Source organism: Echeneis naucrates, chromosome 3 (assembly GCF_900963305.1).
Source record: "Echeneis naucrates chromosome 3, fEcheNa1.1, whole genome shotgun sequence".
NCBI classification, from domain to species: domain Eukaryota; kingdom Metazoa; phylum Chordata; class Actinopteri; order Carangiformes; family Echeneidae; genus Echeneis; species Echeneis naucrates.
The window spans coordinates 21144016-21161127 of NC_042513.1; the positions used below are offsets into that span (position 1 = coordinate 21144016).

At 40.3% G+C, this 17112-nt stretch overlaps 1 protein-coding gene across 2 annotated transcripts in view; it reads left to right on the forward strand.

Moving 5' to 3' along the window:
• Window positions 1-186: 186 nt before the first annotated feature.
• Window positions 187-17112, forward strand: part of smyd3 (SET and MYND domain containing 3) — a 54847-nt gene continuing 37921 nt past the window's right edge. For both annotated transcript variants that reach the window (XM_029497960.1, XM_029497961.1), the window contains exons 1-5: window positions 187-381; window positions 13898-13961; window positions 14040-14147; window positions 14378-14435; window positions 14706-14860. In XM_029497960.1, the coding sequence (XP_029353820.1) occupies window positions 221-381; window positions 13898-13961; window positions 14040-14147; window positions 14378-14435; window positions 14706-14860 (546 nt within the window). In that variant the 5' untranslated portion in view covers window positions 187-220. The remainder of the gene's footprint in view (window positions 382-13897; window positions 13962-14039; window positions 14148-14377; window positions 14436-14705; window positions 14861-17112) is intronic.

Here is a 17112-nt window from a genome sequence, read left to right on the forward strand (position 1 = left end):
AATAAATGTCCTAAAACTATATATATATATATATATATGTATATATATATACGGATAGATAGATCGTACTGACTATCTCTGTGCTTATTTTATGTAAAAGTCGTTGCGGATCAAATGGAACGTCGGCGACCGATTTCCGTACGTGTGACGTCATGACGCAGCCGTTGCGTCCATTCCGGATGTAAACAGTTTTGGGCGCGCGTGGAGGGAAAAGCGGGCCATGGCGCCGACTCTGGAGCGCTTCGTCAGTCCGGGAAAGGGGAACGGTCTTCGGGCGGCCGGCGGCATCCGGAGGGGCCAGCTGCTCCACTCGGCCGAGCCGCTGGCCAGCTGCGTGTCCAACCGACTGTCCGGACGGGTCTGTCACCGCTGCTTCACCCGGTGAGACACACCGACACCTCTGACTTTTTGGCCCCTCTGGTGGCGTCGCAGGGCCAGTCGGTGCCTCTGGATGGCACTGTGGCTCTTTCCTGCTTTCTGAGCTGTAGCTAAGCAGATATTTGTGCTTGAAGCTGGAAATCGTCCATTTGAGAAAACTCCAGACTTTCAAACCTCACAAAGAAGACTGTGAATGACTTTACAGAAGGAGTCTGCTTTTTCTAGATATTTATGTAGAAATAGTAGATGCAAACCAAAACCAACCACCTTTCCTGTTTGGCTGTTGTTGTTGGGCACCTGAAATTATCCAGAACTATTTAAAACTAAATCTCAGATTATTCAGGCCTCTGTTGTTGTTGTTGTTGTTGTTTTTCTTTACCCAAATAACCCAATTGTGAAGCCTTATGTCAAACTCGAGTTTTAGTACTTTTAATATAATATTACAGTTGAAGGGTATGTATTTCCATTTCATTATTATTATAATTTTTTTTTTGAGGCTTGGCAAAACATGATAAATAAGATTAGTAAATGCAGAAAAGACAGAAGAAAGATATATCTTGTTATGAGTAGTTTTCATTTCCTCGCTAAATGAAGGTAAGCTATATCAGAGCAGTAACAGCTCTCTCTGTCAAATCTCCTTATTTCAGGGGAGAGGATTATCCTTTTACTTCTTGCACTGCATGATTTTGTGCTGTCTGGTGTTCCTTGTGGAGAAAAAAAAAAACAAAAACCTGAGCTCGGTAGTCAAGACACATACAGGCCAGTGTGATGGGGTACCTGGTAGTATCTTTGCTTTGGTGGGGAAAATGCGTTTTCCTGGGATGCAGAGGATTTTGAAGATTTGGCAAATAGACTGTGTTTGACAGAGAGAAGGAAATATGTACTGCCAGGTGTATTTGTGTGTGTGTGTATGTGTGTGTGTGTGTGTGTACTTGTATGTATTTGTTTTTCTTTGGTTTATAACTTTATAACTGCACACCTTTAATGAATTAGCTCAGCTAATCGTGGTTTTATATATTGTATACAAATTTGACTGGAGCAGATGTTTGATCTATTTATGATTTTATGACTTTGTGAAAAGCTTTTGCTTATGTTATGTGAGGATGGATTATGCTGTTTTATATTTGCTGCATCCGTATTTACATGCTCTGTTGTGCACATACAGTATATGTTGGAGCAGGTTGTGTGCCAGAGAGCAAAGAAAAACAAGCTCACATGAACACACTTGTCTCATTTGGCACAGTCAGGTCTATTCTGGCTGCTCTGCGACTGAGCCCCTTATTGGGTTACATTACTGGAAAACAGCATGCTTCTTCAATCGAAACCACCAGGTTGTAGATATTAGACAGCATTCACAGACATTGATGAGTTTGCCAAGAGTCTGCTCTAAACACCCACTTATCCGCTGACAAGGAAATGAATAATACTCAACCCTTATCAGTCCATGTCACAGAGACATCTCTCTTCCAATCGCTTCATAGACAGAAGTGGAGGACTGCTGCAGTGCTGTGATAGTGCTGTTGTGGGCTTCCTGTCTAACTTACTGGGGTGTGAACTCAGTCATTTCATCCAAAGATTAGTTAACAAATGCCTTGTAGGCATATAAATCTGCTGTTTCTACTGCTGCTACGTAGATGTACAGCAGGACAGTATTATTTATTTTATGCAATTTTAATTTATTTCAGCAGCTGCTCCCCTCACATGACTCAGTCATATAAAACTGAATCTGAGGAAAGATGAACATATTATAGTCATTCCCAGAATTCAAAATGCTCTTTGCTCTGGGATTTGATTCATGAAAGTAACTCCCACATCCCCCCAAGGCAGCACGATATGAGGACTAACATGGAGACTGAGTAGCTGTTGAATTGATTTGTCATCAGCTTCAGTTGTATTTTGCTTCCTGACAAATGGCAAACTGAATTGGCAAACATGGTGAACACCGGAACTGACAAATGTTCATGTGCTTGTATTGCCAATATCATCATGTTGTGTAAAAGAACATTGAATTGTACACATACAGGTGAAAAGACATCTCACACACACACATCAATCTGAACTTCCGGCTACAAGCCTTAATAATGTGCCTTGACATTTATTTAATATATCACAAAACACATTCACCCTCTTAAATAAGAAAATTGCGTTATAAGAAGAGAAATCAATAACAAATTAGAGAGTTTGTGCTGTCACTGAATTCCATTATTTTCTTTGAGCTCGGGGCAAATAGAGATGTGTGCAGAAGAAAATGGAGGCCATGTCGGCAGTATCACGATGCTTTTGGATTATTGAATTACTGTCAGAGTGACATCTGCTTTGCTTGTGGCCGATACTCATACACCTGAGTGTCTGAATGTCTTCTGCTTATCTTTTATTGATTTAATATCACTAAGAAGTGTGAAAGTTGTATCGGTGTCGCAAAAACAGTTGTATGATCCATGGTTGGTACACAAACACACGTCCACCTGAAGGCAGAGATTAGTCTCAGAGATATGAAGTGTGTTTTCACTAAAAAATAATTAGCATCACAGCATGACTGAGTTTTGAGTCATTTGTGTGTGTGTGTGTGTGTGTGTGTTTGTGTGTGTGCGCGCATGCATGTGTGCTTGTCTATGTGTTGGTGAGAGTGTGTGTAATTTGTGTGACCATCTCACAACCGAGAGATATACTTTATGTTTGAATGAGTGTTTCTCTGTGTTCAGGAAATGAGCAGGTGGGGGTATCAAAGCTGAAGTTAATTACAGGCCTAGAAGGCTATATGTAAGTAATGAGTGATAAACGGTGGGTACGCGCACACACACACACACACACACACACACACACACACACACACCTCAGCAGGATTGAATTGCCAGAGGTCAACAAATGATCGACTACAGAGGTTCTCAGACACACAGAGAGCAAGGAGAGGGAGAGAAAGGGTAGCAGGAGGAACAAAGAAATACTGAAAGGGAAAACATTTTACAGACAGTTGGAATTGTTTGTAATTTCGAATGACACGAATACAAGGTATAACAGCATTAGAAGCGTGGCCACAATATTTTGCTCAATGATTGAGTGGAAATCCTTGCAGTATTTGATCACTGCTAAACTATTTTCATTGGATGTCTTGTGCCTTTGGAGAACTTTGTGATATTCAAGTCTTTTGAAGTTAACGCTTTGATACTGTCTGTGGACTTAACAAGTCGGTTGTGTCTGAAGTCACCTGACGGGTAAGCAGTGTAGATAATGGATGGATGTTTCATATCAGGTTTGAGAGAGAACAATATCATTGCCTCACCACTGTCAATTAAAAACTGGTGTGCCGCAGAACAAAATAAGGAAGACACTGCCTGACAAGGGAAACTAGTCCAAACATGTTTGCACACTTCTGATGACACTCACTGATTACCTTCCTAACGGTAATGTTTGAAATGAACAATCTGAGAGACACAGAGTCTGGCACAGCTACTTATAAATGCTTGAAGAAAAAGTTCTGTAGGAAGATAGAGAGCTGATTCACAGTCTCTGTTGGTGAGATAACGCATCAAATACTGTGATGCTTTGATGGGTTTTCTCTGTTTTTGACAGACCAAAGAGGAACTTGGATGTGTCTCTCTGCTGTCAGGTCGTTTGTGTGTGTGTGTGTGTGTGTGTATTTTGTCTGTGTATGCACATTAGACAAGTGAGGCCAGAGCAACATTATCTGTCAGATGAAGTTTTTATATTTGACACCAATCTCTCACTCATTGTCTCTTTGGACCACACAACATGTACATACACACAAATATATATACACAAAAACTGGTACACAAACAACAACAAAGCACTAAAACTTTTCTCTTATTTATAGCCACAAACTTTTGTGTGAATGATGTATAAATTAATTTCTAGGGGGTCCTTGTCATTTAAACAGTATTGAGCAGTAAAGACAAAATATCAAGTGAATCTTTGGACTGAGTTATTCACAAACATTTGACGGATGGACTGTATGTTAATTCTCACAAACAGCCAATGAACTGACTTAACAAACATTACCTGCAGGTGACAATGTTTGAAGCGTTTGTGACTGATGTCAGAACTCACCAGGAACTGCAGTGCGTTCTATTTTCCCTCCAGTCTCTGCATTTTAATAAGGTACAAGCTTTGCATTTAAATTTTTGCATGTTCATGCTTTATTTATTTATGATTTTTTTTTTTTTATTTTTAGAAATACTCAATTTTATTACTAATGTAATTTTTCTCCTTATAGTACCTTAGCAACAATCATAAGGAACATTATTCACAGCCTCTGTCCATTTACAGTCATGCTGAACAGCACACCCAACTTTTATCGCATCTTTGTGTTTTACTTGTAAACCTCACAGTTCATCATCTGTGGTGAAGTGGAACTATAAAAAGTGTGTCCTTGTTACTCAGTTTGTCATGCCAGATGGCACAAAAGCAAGGCCTGACAGACGCTCTGATGATTGAGCTCTACTTTAACATTGGAGACGAGCTTTTTGTGGCAGTTAAGAGAAATGAGTGGCACTATTTTTCTTCTCACTGCCATCTTTTGCAACATTAATAATGAATCAGCTATAAACAAGTTAATTAATGGGACTACTCTGCTGACAACATGAATCACTGACTCACAGGAGACAGCAGAGAAACATAGTTCATCGTCTTATCTTACTTGGAGACATTTTAAACACATGAGGACCCATCTTTGGACCACAGTGTCCTTGTCTTGTTTTTGTTTCACATTCGCTCTGAACACAACTTTAGAGAACTGCACTGACACCCATGCACACTCTTGTAAGGATCCAGAGGTATCTGTGCAGATTTCTACATCAGATGCAGTTTCACTGGAGGAGGAGAAGACAAGAGTGAGACAAGTCAGCACTTCTCCTCCTTTCACTGGTTCCCTCCTCTGGATTTGTCCCCACATCTGCTACTTCTGACATCTGTCTTCCATCCACAGTTTTCTTCCCATCTGCTCTCTCTCCCCTTCTTCCTTCCTTCTCCTCATCCCTCATCATTCATGTACATTTTTTGTCCCACCTGCTTTTCCTGTCTCTGCTCCTGCTTCATGCCACTTAGTTTGTCCCCTCCCCTCGGTTCCCCATCTCCTTCCAGTTGTCTCTGTCTCCTGCAGTGAGATACCCAGGTGTCTACCCAAATTTTGGTTTTGGCCACACACACACATGCACACACAGAGCTGTATCATTTGCAAACCAAGTAATTTGCTGTAAAGTGGGAACGTGACTCCCTTGTTTGGTATTCATCAAGCAAAACATCTGGGCTTATCATTTTTAGCTCTGTTTGTGAGGACCTTGAATTTTATGTTATTCCTCACGAGATTGAACATTTAATCTTTCTGGGCTGGTTAGGCATAGTGCAACAAAATTAATGAAGGCCACTGTGTATTTCCATTGTGTGTGCGCGTGTGTGTGAAAATTTAAAAAGGTTCCCTGTAGATTCCCATTATTCCACTGATCTTAGACAGTGCATCTGTTACTTATGAATGTTAATGTAGCTCTCAGACCTTTATGCAAAAGGTTAAAAATACAAAATAAAGAAAACTTAATGTGATCTTTTATCTGGACTGAATTCATTTTCTGAATGGTATCTGAGATAGCGTTTCTTTCATTTACTCATTCAGCAAATCAATGTTGTCAGTGAGCGTGGATGAGATTTTGTACTTCAGTTAATAGTCACAATACAGAGAGCTTGATGTCAGTCCAGACATTCTTTAAAATTCACTGGGCTTGGGATTTTTGAGGGTTCTTGTTTGCATATTAATCAGCGCATGAAAAGCAAGCTCAGCTCATGCTTCTTTTATCCCAGAAATACAGCAAAGTTCAGATCCATCCACCCAGAAAGCTATTTGTGCCATTAGCGAGCTCACTTAGAGTGTTAAGTCCCCTTTTACTTGTATATTTCAATCAAATTTGCACTCTACATCTGCTCATATTTCTCTTGGCTTATTCTTTTTACACTAAATGTGTAATATTAGCTTTAAAAATGACTGTCATCCTGTTCAAGACCCTGCACTGAAGGGCTGCAATATTACAATACAATGTCAGTCGCCAGATTTCTAAAATCTGGTTTAACAACTTTCTTCTTTGTCTTCTGGTTTTGCCTTTTGTTGCAATATGCTTTTCAAATTTTGGCCTTTGCTGTCATCCTGATCTTAATCAATTGATATCAATGGAATATTAATCTTTAAAGCAAAATTAGATAATTTCTTTGGTAATAAACTTAACACACAGGAGAAATAGGTACTTTCCGAACTGCTCTTTAAACATTACAAAAACATGAGTTAGTGTTCCTCTAGGCCTGTTGTGTGTGTGTGTGTGTGTGTGTGTGTGTGTGTGTGTGTGTGTGTGTGTGTGTGTGTGTGTGTGTGTGTGCGTGTGCGTGTGCGTGCGTGCGTGCGCACACCTCAGCATCATCATCATAATAAAACCGTGAGGAGACTAGACCCATATGAGTTCCCTCAGGTGTCAATGAATCATCCTCAAAACAACCATTAAGGACTCAGCAAGGGATCTGGGCTCGCTTGATATGCAGCACAGCTGTTTTCTCTCTGTCACACACACCCACTAGCAGCAATGCTTTACATGCCAGTCACCGAGCTACACTAAACCCATGTGTTGATGTGTTGTTGCAGCTGAGCTGTGGACGCCTGTGGTGTGCAGAGCAGTCCAGTTCCGTGTAGTCTCTGCTGTTGTAGCATGAATGCAACACTAGATAGCAGTAGTGCTGCTCACTCAGTTTGTTCACAGTCTCTCACATTGGCTTTGAAAGGCAGAGCGGCAGGCGTGGTGACGACGTTTACTTTCCCTTGTTTTTGCCGAAATGGTCTCGGTTACATGAAGAAGAGCTAATTTGTCAAATGGTTTTGAAACAGTAACTGTTTTTCACCATCAACAAAGGCTGCAGGAGATGGAAACTGTGACTGTGAACTGTGAAAGTGACTCTAGGCGGGCAAGCACAGATTTTCATATAAACTGCGAAATATGAAGTCTAGCTGTCCTAACAGTCCTTCAAAACTTAACAAACTTATGAGATTGTGAGTGTTTGTGCATCAAAAATCTTGTTTGTTAACATTAGTCAGTAATTTCATTTACATAGACATACTCCCACACCACTACCTGTCATGTAGTAAACAACCATGCTGCGCTGGCCACTCAGCCTGGAAATGAGAAAATTCACTCAGGCACGACCGGACACCCCAGTAAAGAAGACCCCAGTAATCATTAACAAACACAAGCGTACACACACACATAAACACAGAACTAACTCGTCACCACAGTGCCGCAGCTTGTACTCACGGGAAATTAATTACCATGCTATGCACATAGACCAACAGAGACATGCTGAGGTAGGCCTAATTAGGTGTCTAATAACATAGACTTCACAATATTGACTCCAGATATGCACACGAGAACATATATCTATGCTCTTGCATATCAACGTAGAAAACCACAGTATTTCAGCCACACCTACTGTTGAGTGACAGTGAAATCCACTTTCCTTTTTCCTGTGACAACCAGGTGAATGAAAGATGTTCTACAAAATTACTGATGCTTTATAGTTTGAACATACAAGCCACTATATCTTTTGACTTTAACTCATGAACTTTTAGAAAAATACAGTGAATTTTATTATAGCTGTAACATTTGGTATTTGATATGTGGATCTTTTTTTTTTTGTGTGTGTTAGTCAATTAAATGTCAAAAAAGCCCATTAAATTTTCCCAGAACCCAAGGTTGCCTCTTCATTTTAATCTGTCAAAACAACCTCCCCCGCAAAAATAATATTTTTAAAATTATATTACATTCGAAAGAAAAGCAGAAAATATCTGCCAGCTATTTTGTGGGTGGATGTTTGGCATTTTTTTGCCAGACAAACAAACCTAAACGGTTGATTGACAGACAAACTCGGATGAATGACCTGATGAAAATGTAAGAGGGGGAAATAGAAGAAAGTACAAATTAAGAGAATATGATACTGGGAGGAAGAGGAGGGGGCTGCTGAGAAAATGTCTGTTTTTAATTCATCCTTCTTCATGTTCCTAATGAAACCCATCTAATGTTATTCATGAGTTTTCCTACTGTGCCGACAGAGCAGTCCAAGCATGGGCCTGCCACCCGCAACACTCTTACTTCACAAAAAATAAAGGAGGGACAAAAGACAGGAAGAAAGAAAGAGGGGAAACATAACAGGATGGCTGAAAATAAGACAGATGTGTTTCCTGAGGGGAATCATAATGTCTGAATGAAGATATGTAATGTCTGTTTCTGTCTCACACTAACGAACTGAGGAAGTTTATTTTTTTTTATGCTGTCTTTTCCAGGTTGTTGTTCGTTATTGCCCACTCCTATATTTGGACCAAGTGTATCATCCTGTATTTGCTGTATGTACGCCTTGTGTACTTACTGAATGTAGCACAATGATCATGAGTTTTTGTTGGATATTGCCTAGAGGCCAGACCGGAGTCATCTCCGTGTATTTGAATCATGAAATAATGTGTGAAATGTATGTGTGGGTGTTCGTTTCTCACTGAATCAAATGATCCCGAATGACAGACAGAAGGCGGAAGGCTGAAGTAGCACTTGGTTGAACTGTTGAGCACAGAACGATGCTATAAAAAGAAATGTTTTTGTTGTGGTTCATATCGAGCTCTGCTTAGATATTTCAGCCAGCATCAAATCAGACCTTTCTTTGTGCTGCAGTTTTGTGACTAGAAACGAGGAAATGGTCAGTAATGTCCAGCAGGATAAAACCTCTTCTGTCCTGCAGGAATATATGGATCAACATTTATACACTTGTGTTTGAGTGAGTATCCTGTTAATGCTGAAAGCTTATTAGTCTGGAGGTGGTCACCATAACAACAGTTGCTGTGGTGAAACTGTGCATTAATTTGGCTCCGTCACTACACACAGCGTACAGTATCAACTGATTCTTTCAGATGCACATCTTACCTCTTTCACTCTTCTCTGAGTCTCTGAGTGGCTGCGTTCATATTTGATTGTGATGAATTCTGACAGTTTTATATTCTATTTTTGATGTTGTTCTGGCTACATCAAATGTCCTCCAACTCTGCTTGAGAAACTGGAAAAAAACTCAGTATTGCCATGTAATCGTCCTGCCTGTCGATTTGCAACAATGCCTCTCCCAAAAAACTTTAAAAAACTTCCATCATCTCATAGCATACATCGTCAGATTTTCTCATCTTTATCTGTGAGAACTGTTTTTGAAATGTAATCTAATATAATTGCAAATGTTCTGTATTTTGCTGGAAGAGATAACTTTCTGATCAAATGGTGTGTTTAGACCAGACAGAAGTGATTTGGAGATTTATGGCCAAAGAAATAAAAATAAAATGTAGAAAGCTTACTTTGGGGTAAGACACAATAACAAAAAAGCATGTATATACACAATGATGTGTGATGTGCACAGTCTTCACTTGGTTTGAATATGATTGCTGAATGGCTTTAAGCACTAATATGTGTATCTGTATTCAGATCTGAGGATAATTGATTTTCCTCCTCATTAAATGGCCTTCAGAAATTAAAAATACTCTGCCTTGAATTTTTTTTATCACATATTCTGTTTTCTTTTTCTATTGTGCTGTTTCCTGCTCTGCTTTCTGTTGTTTAATTATTCATTACCTCAGCATGGATCCTCACAAACAGGTCTGTACTTTTTAAAAATCACACTACAGTGACTGGGAATCGTAAGTAATTACCAGAAATCCTATAATTATTCCATGTTTGTGATTGAATTCGATTTTTTAACATATTTTGAACAGTTGCTGTCCAGGTTCCCACATTGTTGAAGCTCTGAAATTTCCCACAAAGTTAAGCTTCAAAGAACACATATAGAAGAAAAATGGGGTTATGTTCACCATCAACCTTCCTGTCTGAGGTCATGGAAGATGGATAGACTTCCCAGCAGTCCTTAACTTGTCACATATCCAAACCTTTATTATCTGAGTTATGTTCTCTGTGGATCTGCTGAAGCTGCACAGAACCTGGCTGTGTTTAGGTCTGGCCTGGTCCTATCTGTTCATATTGCCTCCTGTCTTATACTGCAGGCATGTGTTTTGTTAACTGTGGGTGGCTTCCCCACTTCTGGTTGGTCTCAACATGACAAGAATAGCTGTGTTTTCATGAACCACCATCCCAGGGTGAGACCACTAAATTCACCAGAGGTTAACAGGCTGGAAAGGTCATCGCAAATACGATGTGGTGGCATGATTTTGGGTTGGGGGTGAGCAAGTTGGAGAGACGATTGGAAAGGAAAATTGTACATTTTGTAAAAATAGTTACTAAACCAAGATGGTGAGGAGGAGAGAACAGAAAAGAAGAGTGTGTTCTGAAAACCTGCAGAGGCCTCGAGCCAAAAACAACAGACCAGTCTAGCCACACACTTATGGTCGGTCAGAGAAAACACACATTTGTCGCTTATTTTGGTAGCCCCCAGCCTTCTGTCGGACCCACGCCGTGTGTTATTCATATTATGTCTGTTTTTGCCTGCAAGGTTCTTTATAACATCATCCGGCGCTTTCATAAGTAGGTTCAATCTAATCAAATGTCACACACTCAGTGCAATAATCCCTGGGCTAATGTATTTACATCCATCATAACGTGTTCTCCTTACCTCATTTTCAACGTGTGAGCTCATAATGCTACCCATTGTCACATTTAATTAGCGATATTTTGTCTTTTTTTTTTTTTTTTTTTACCATGAAGCGATGAACACATTGAGACACTCACTGTACCAACCGGCCTCAGGCTGCACATGACTCCACTCTGCTCTTCCTTTGCTCCAGCGTTAGATTGACACTAGTGCTACAGAGAAGTCTTTTCACACGTCATCTTGAAATGAAGACACTGAGAGGTCTGGCTCGACAGTTGTTGTTTGAAGATAGATGCATCTATGTGTCTCTCAGAAAGTATTCAGTCAGCCAGTCTGACCATTTTAGGGATGGAGAGAATTTCAACATTACTGTGTTTAGTAAGACTAAAGGTTGTGAGACTGAGTGCTTAGCAGAGGTGCCTCGCCATGGTCCAGAATTACTGCATGAAATGAGACTGTAAATCTCAGGTGAGATTCAAGGTTATGGACAGAAATGCTGTGTGGGTGCATCCCTGAAACCCGGCGGTCTAAGGTGCAGACCATAAAATTGCAATAAGCCTGGTTTGTTTTCATTGTGGCCAGATCGGCATGTTTCATTTTTTTATTCCCGTCTTACATTAAAATATGATTATGAAGAGCGAGAAACCTCTTGAATGAAAGTGCGTCTAAGAATTATGGATACTGCAATGACTGACTTTGGTGCCTTTATACTTGATGTCTCAAATCGTTGAATTGTGGTAGCTGCAGAAAACCTTGAGTACTTTCTGTACAGTAATAAATTAAAGACTATGGCTCTTCCCCTGGCAGAACGTTAGGAAAAGACATGTTGATGATCATATGACGGTCGTTAGCCAAAAAAGGTTTCTGGCTTCTGTAACTGCTTTTGTATTGACTAACTACACATTAATGTTTTTCCCACTGGCTCTGCCCATACAACGAGAATCAGCCTGCTGATTTATCACTAGGATGACATCAGACAAATATTTTTATTTTTTTTTTTTGGCTTTAGAAAGGTTTCATAAACATAAAGACATTCATACATTAAAATGATCTAAAGAGTATGAATTAAAGTTCTTTGCAGAGGGGACATCCTCTCAGCTGTGGAACAGATGCACCTTTTACATTAAAGAACAAGACCATAAAATACATTTTATTTTTCCAGAGTTTTTGGTTTTGTTTTTCATGTGTGGATGTGTGTGTCTCAAAGTTGTGTACCTTTTACTGGTAATTGGCTGACGGACTCTTGGCATATCATCAGACTGACAGTCAAACAAGAGAGAACAGTGGTGTCACTGAAAAACACATCAGACCTCAAAGGCAGCATGTGTGCGCACAAAAACACAAAACACCATAAGTGGACACTAGGGGTGGGAATCTTTTCCTATCTCACGATTTGATTCGATTACAATTTTTGGGGCTCCGATTTGATTCAAAATCGATTTTCAATTAAAAACAATTTGATTCATAATTATTTCTGCTTCACTCTATAGGTGTGCAAAGGATCCTCATGATCTACTCCAGTCTGCTTGGCAAGACAGAATGACACATGGAGACATTAGTGTCTTTTTCACATTTATTAAGTTTGACACATTTATCCTTGCTTAGATGGGATTGTTGCATAAAAGCAATATCACATATTGCTTAAGTAACAATAATAAAAGTGTCTCTTTATTAAAAAAAAAAAAAAAAGTGCAGTGCATAGTGGGTTCCCGAAGTGCTTAATCCTCATTTGGCAAACCTTGCACACTGTGAATCTCATGTCAAGCTCGGTCTTCCCAGGCATTCGGTAAATAGGGCTCTATAAAAAGGCATGTATCAGGAAAATGCTCAGAGGGGGGTCACTAATAATGCATGCTCCCCTACCCATGAATAAATAAACGAATGAATGAATGAATGTGATGACTTGAGTGTAGTGGGCGTGGGCCAATTTCTGGTGTGGGCACCTGAAATTGTCAAGGCTAATTGATGTAAAAGTACCTGGTGACCTGAGCGGCACAGTGGGCGCAGTGGTTAATGCTGTTGCCCTGCAATAAGAAGGGTGCGGTTCGATTCCTGGTGTGGGCACCTGAACAAATCTAAGTTAATTGGTTAAGTGTTGCAGAGTAATGGACTGGGATACAGAAAGGAAGGGTGTTCTCCCCCTCCCAGGTCCTAGACCGGACCGGAACAGAGTAGACCAGAGACCTGACCAGACCTCTGCAGAGAGTAGCGACTAGACCAGAGATGGGACCTCTGTAGAGAGTATAGACTAGACTAGACCAGAGGCAAGAGGGTTAGGTAAAAACCAAAATGAGTCCAAATCAATGAGGACGGGGCCGGTTGAATCTCTTTCCTCCATTATTGTAGTTTCTTTGGCACACCCCTAGTGGACACAAATGGGCACTCACACACCTGCAGCGGGTGGCGTACAAAAACAGGCTATGATAGTGAGGGTGGTGGAGCTGATATATTGCTCTTAGATAACGACCAAAAAGAAGACGAGTAGATGGATAAAACTGGGCAACAGATCCACATAGCGAGCTCAATATAGCAAAGAGAAAAGGATAAGACAAGCTTGTTGATGGGGAAAAGGTCAAGACAGTGACTGGAAAGGAATAAATACTTCTGGACATGTGGGAGTGTTGGTACTGCAGCTGCTGCGCTATGAGTGGGAAAAGTTAAATATGTGCAGCAGCTTCAAACACAAAAATGGGGCAACAGTAATGAAACTCAGACATTTTATTGATTTTTATAAATATCTGATTCATTCACTGTATAAGTAGAACTTAAATATTTTAAACATATTTAAGTTCAACCAGTGAGCCTTTAATTAATGTTTCCTTTAATCCTGGAGTGGCTGATCTGTGGCACATCAGCCGACAGTTTGTGCAGAATGACAAAACCCTTTTTTCTCTCCTTCTGTTTATAGACCTGAAACCTTGTCGAGGTGTTCCCAGTGTAAAACGGCGCGCTACTGCAACACAACTTGCCAGGTACTGTGTGTGTTTGAGAAAGTAGGCATGAATATGTTTGGGTGTGTGTCAGTTTGCTAAAGTGCTCTTGTGTTGCAGAAACAAGCGTGGTCTGGCCATAAGAGAGAGTGTAAATGTCTGCGGAGCCTGCTGCCCAGAGTTCCCACAGATTCAGTGCGTCTGGCTGCGAGAATCATCTTCACCCTGGTATGTTTCTGTTGCTCCTCACAGATCGATGGACAGGTTGTAATACCCCTTCATTTTGTTAGTGAAGTGCTGCACTTTGCTACAAGGGTGTGAAGACCTTGTAAAATGTTTTTTGTTTTTTGGGGGCAGGGGCAGTATTTATTTGTTTCCTTCCACTAAAGGATAATGCACATCCATATTATTGTATATTGTAATAATTTGCTAATGCCCACCTACCTTCTTCCTCCTAGTTAAGTCGATCTGAGGGTAGAAGTGAAGAACTGTACACCTTCGAGGAGCATGAATCACGTAAGTCTAAGATTTTGCAAACTGTGATTAGATAACCGCTGTGAGTGTGGATGTACATCTGTGTATGTATGTGTGTGTCCCTCGTCTGAATCCAATACCACTGTGGTAGAAATGGCTTCCCTCACCATAATATTTCTGCTGTCATAAATCACTGAACTATTCAGTTGTGTTCCCCACCCCCTCCTTTTTTTGTACATTTTCAAAGGTGCACAGAGCCAAGTGACTTTTTTTTTTTTTTTTTTTACTATTATTACCATGTTTATTTCACAGACCTGAATTCCATGTCTGAGCAGAAGAAACAGGGTCTCTCTCAGCTGGCCTCCATGTTAGAGCTGTACCTACAAGAGGAAATTCCTGACCTGGCACAGGAAATGACATCAGCACTGCCATCTTCCTGCCAAACACCCCTGGATCTTATTGCAAAGGTTGGCTAAATGCATCTAAATGGAATTAAATAGGCACATGCACCCCTAAAAAAAACAAGCAGACAGTATTCCTGGTACACAAAAAGACAAGCAGTGTCCGCCCGCTGTGTTTGGATGGTTCCCAACATGTGTCTAAGATTTTGCTAGCATCTGTGATTAGATCCCTATTGGATGTGTGTGTGTTTGCATTCCCAGAACAACCCCAGGTCTTACTCTCTTAAAACACACCAGCTGCCTTCAGTGGAAATGAAACCACAAATTGTTTTGTGTGTTAGGATGTTTGTCTGGATTTCACTCTGCCTCGATGATGTGATGCTTGAATCTTCTTTGAGTCTTTATGGCTCCAAGGTTTTTTGAAATTCAACAAGTGTGTGCGTGTTTTGTTTGTCCCATCATGATGATTGTGTATCTGGGAGCAGTAATTGAAAGCAGCCAGGCAAACAAGCTAAGAGTTATTGTTTTAAAACAAAGTTGCAGATGAGCACTACTCACCCATAAACTACATGGCATGAAATGACACTAATAGACCAACTGCTTTTCTAAACTGACCTTTTTTTTCTGTGTCCGAAACTGTATTTTCAACTCACTTCACAGTCAGTTCTTAGATTTAGCGGTCCAAAAAGTTGTACAAAGTAAAATATACAAAATACTCTCTCTCGTGATGAGATTCTCAGTCAGTCCGTCCACTGTTTTGATCCAGACTTAATCACAAACTTCATGGTCATGGCTAAAATATTGACACTCATTTCTTATGTACATGCATGTAACCACTGAAGTATTTACCACTGGGGTCAAATTCTGGTCCCGGAGCCTTTCTGTGTGGAGTTTTCATATTCATTCTGCCTGACTCTGAATTCACAGTCCAAAGATGTGAACAATCAGGTTAACTTCAGCTGGAGAGTAGAATCTGCCCTCTTCTTTTGAGCAGCAGGATGTACTTCAGGTTGTTACGCTGCTGAAACACACAAAACTGGCTTCAAACCCTTCCCTGACAATGGCTAACTCTAAAAGGTCTTGGTAATCTTCCGACTTCATGAATCCTTTGAAATATTTAGTACCTCGCACAGCACAGGCAATAAAGCAGCCCCCAGGTAGGCTGTTCTTTTCCTTGTGGGTTTCATTTTGTTGCCAATACACAAACTGCTCTGGATTCCCAGAGAGCTATGCTTTGGTTTCATCTGTCTTTGGAGCATTACCCCAGAGAGACTGTGCTTAACTATGGGCATTATTGCTAACATTTGTCTTTCCTTTTTCTGCCTCTCATTCAGCAGTGGTGTCCTCTTTGTTTTATCCATGGAGCCCTACTTATTGTTTTTATGCATTTAAAGAACACATTTTAATTCATAAAAAGGATGCTAACAGTTGTGTGTATAGCCATTTTACAATTTACTAAGCTATCTTTTTAAAATTCATGGAGGCCAATAATTTTGACCATTACTCAGAGGTAATAACTTCAGTGATCCCTTGGTTTTCAACAGACGTGACCATCAGGCCTTTGTACAGCACTGATTTATGATTAAACACCAAAATAATAACAGCGCATTATCATTATCTCTAAAGCATTTTAAATACAACTTTATAAACTGCCACCACTTTTATTCACATCACCTTCGTGTTAGCAGATAAAACACAAACGTGGGATCGCACCATGAGCACTACAGCCTTTCAGAGCTCCTGGCATGGCTGTCAACTCCTGGTCGGGTCTTGTTTAACACACAAACGTTTTTTTGCGTGCGGAGTTATTTGCATGTTTAGCACAGTTCTGAAGGTGATGTGAGACTGTGTCCAGTGTGAGGTGAAATATTGATGTGTGGGCATGTGTGTGTCAGCATGGGATTGGATTTGAAGCTGGGAAAAGTGGAAAACTGCTGATTAAATGCAGTTCAGGATTCCAGTGGGAATTCCACTCCAGTTTGAGAGAGATGAAGAGCGAACAGCGAAGAGTGTATTAAAGAGAACAAAGGGACGAGGAGAGTGTTGGAGAGGAAACAAGAGGGAAACAGCTCTACAGGTAGAAGAAGATAAGGATAAAATGAGGTTTTCACATAACATAAATTGTCACAGTTTGATGGTAAAAATATTAACTAAGAGCATGTAATATTAACCATTTAGCAGTTAGTCTGACAACGGCCTTACAGGGGATGTTATGCAGTTGTAATGTAGCCTAGATGTTTGATTTTGTCAGCTGCTATTTACTTCGTTTTCGCTGATGCTTATACCTTGAATCCTGTTGGCTTCCAAGTTTTAATAAG